At 44.8% G+C, this 2,500-nt stretch overlaps 1 protein-coding gene across 1 annotated transcript in view; it reads left to right on the top strand.

Annotated features, from left to right (window-relative positions):
* The window catches only part of LOC310812179 (uncharacterized protein), a gene marked incomplete at its 5' end in the record, with an annotated part of 19,671 nt that overhangs the window by 12,824 nt on the left and 4,347 nt on the right, over positions 1 to 2,500 (top strand). Inside the window, 2 exons of the mRNA XM_083680597.1 lie at positions 68 to 175; positions 392 to 505. Of these exons, the coding sequence (XP_083536723.1) occupies positions 68 to 175; positions 392 to 505 (222 nt within the window). The remainder of the gene's footprint in view (positions 1 to 67; positions 176 to 391; positions 506 to 2,500) is intronic.

Genomic DNA, 2,500 nt, shown 5'->3' with positions numbered 1-2,500 from the left:
ATCTGTGATGAGGACACCACCTATACATTATAAAGATGTGACGATCATTCTCTTGATGGTGACCCAGGAGGGAGGGGTCCTCCAGGGCCAATCGGACCCCCAGGAATCCCTGGATCTGCTGGACCTACGGGAGTAACTGGAGTGACTGGCGTCCCAGGAGGGACTGGACCCGCAGGTGAGTGATCCTGATATTCCCAACGTCTGACATGAGCTAATGGCATAGTGTTCTTGTAATTCCCAACAATGTTCCTTCAACGTTCCTACAATCTTCCCATCCGCTCAGAGCCATAAGAAACACATGTTATCATATGTAATCCGTGTATAATCATATGTTATCCATGTATAATCATATGTTATCCATGTATAATCATGTGTCGTCTGTGATGTTCAGGTCCAAAGGGCGAGAGGGGGTACCCCGGGCAGATCGGTCTTCCAGGCCTCCCCGGACCACCAGGACCCCGCTCCACACAACTGAGGGGTGACGTGTTTGGGCTGGGCGAGCAGGGTGAGTGGACCCCCCCCCCCCTCCAAATATCGTCATGGCTGCTTTCTTTGACCTTTACCAGAGGAACGGCATTAGTAGTTGAAAAGGTTTGTGGTTAGGAGTAGCTACGTAATCAGATTGTTCCTTACTAGGGTGAAAGAGCTTCAGATATACAGTACCAGTCAAAAGTTTGGACACACCTTCTCATTCAATGGTTTTTCTTTATTTGTATTATTTTCTACATTGTAGATTAATATTGAAGACATCAAAACTATGAAGGAACACATATGGAATTATGTAGTAAACAAAAAAGTGTTAAACAAACCAGAATATGGTTTATATTTTAGATTCTTCAAAGTAGCCACCTTTTGCTTTGATGACAGCTTTGCACACTCTTGGCAAGTTTGTGTCCTAACTTTTGACTGGTACTGTATTACTACAGTATACTACAAGTATATTCAAGTATATGACTATATGCTACAGCAGGAGAGGCTGGGTTTGATTACCACCAACTTAATTGCTTCCATGTGTGTTGCAATAGCCAGGAGCCGCCATTCACATTACTGTAGTTCCCTAATTGCTGCCACAACTTGCTACAACCACAGTTTACTTTAATAAATCCTCAAATCAACAGTAGACCTATACTCTGACAAATATGTTATTTTCATTTTAAACCTAGACTATTCTATGAGTATTGTGCCAGTGTCTAAATAAGACACATTTGTCCTCTCTCCTTCATCTGCACCGATCAACACAGTAGGTCATTGTATGTCCCATACGTCACCACAAGGGGGTGCTAGACCTCCACACGAACGGAGGCTGGGAGGCCGCTTTTCATCAAACAGCTGGCCCGGTCCCAGTCTCCCTCCCTGGGCCTGGGCCTGGGTCAGTGGGCCTGTGGGTCTGCGGGCCCTGGAGCTGTGTGTGTGTATGGCGCTCTGGGTCTGTCAGGGTTATGTTAGCTGTTAGCTGTTAGCGCCAGCTGGCTGTAAGTCACGGCTAATTTGTAAGCTGTCAGCGAAGCAGTCTGCTTTTTGGAGAGCCGAGGGCTGGCTCGGAACCAGAACACAGGGCTGTACAAAGAGAGGGGAGGCCAGGCCAGAGTCTGCCACTCAAAGCCCCTCCCCAGGGAGTCTGTCTGCGGGAGCAGCAGAAATTGGTTCCAGAGGGATCGCTTCCTCCACCAGAGCCTGTTATACACTGAACACTGCGCTATGTACAGTAAGTGTGCTAGCTTAGGCAAAGGGTAGGGGGTTTAGGGTTTAGGGTTTAGGGTTTAGGTTCAGAGGAAAAGGGAAGTGAGGTTCGGTAAACACATTGATGTGATAATCAGTCATAATCACACACAGTTACAGTGCTGCTTGAAAGTATGTGAACCTCTTGTGCAGTTATAGATTGTTTTAGTTTTTACCATGAAATCTTGATTTAATCAGAACCAGTCTTTTTTATCATTAGTAGAAAAAATTAATTATAAAGAAATTACTGCAAGTGCAAAAATAAGTGCACCCCAAGTTGCATTGGTTAAATCAAGTAGGTAAGTAGAATCAGGTGGGTAAATAATTGGTACCAAATGAACCAATCAAACGATCTTTAGGAAAGAGTTTGGGCAGGACTGATAAATAGAGACCTGGTCAGTTTTGTGTTACCCATACAGGTGAATGCAAAACACACCATGCCGAGAGGAAAGGAGAGCTCAGAGGACATCAGGAAGAAGGTAGTGAGAGCACATCAGTCTGGGGAAGTACTATAAAATCAACTCAATAAGATTTGAGCTCCATCAGTCCACTGTGAAGCAAATAATTTACAAATGGAGAGCATTTAACATGACAGCAACTCGGCCTAGAAGTGGACGTCCTTCCAAAGTATCCCCAAGAGCCACAAGAAAAATAATAAATCAGGTAAAAGCCAACCCAAACATAACAACTAGAGACTTACAGACCTCCCTTGCTGCATCTCAGGTAACTGTGCACGCTTCAACAATAAGAAGAACACTGAATCGAAATGGCATTCATGGGA

This window comes from Argentina silus (genome assembly GCF_951799395.1).
Source record: "Argentina silus genome assembly, chromosome: 11".
NCBI lineage: Eukaryota > Metazoa > Chordata > Actinopteri > Argentiniformes > Argentinidae > Argentina > Argentina silus.
This window is presented reverse-complemented; position numbering and strand designations above follow the sequence as displayed.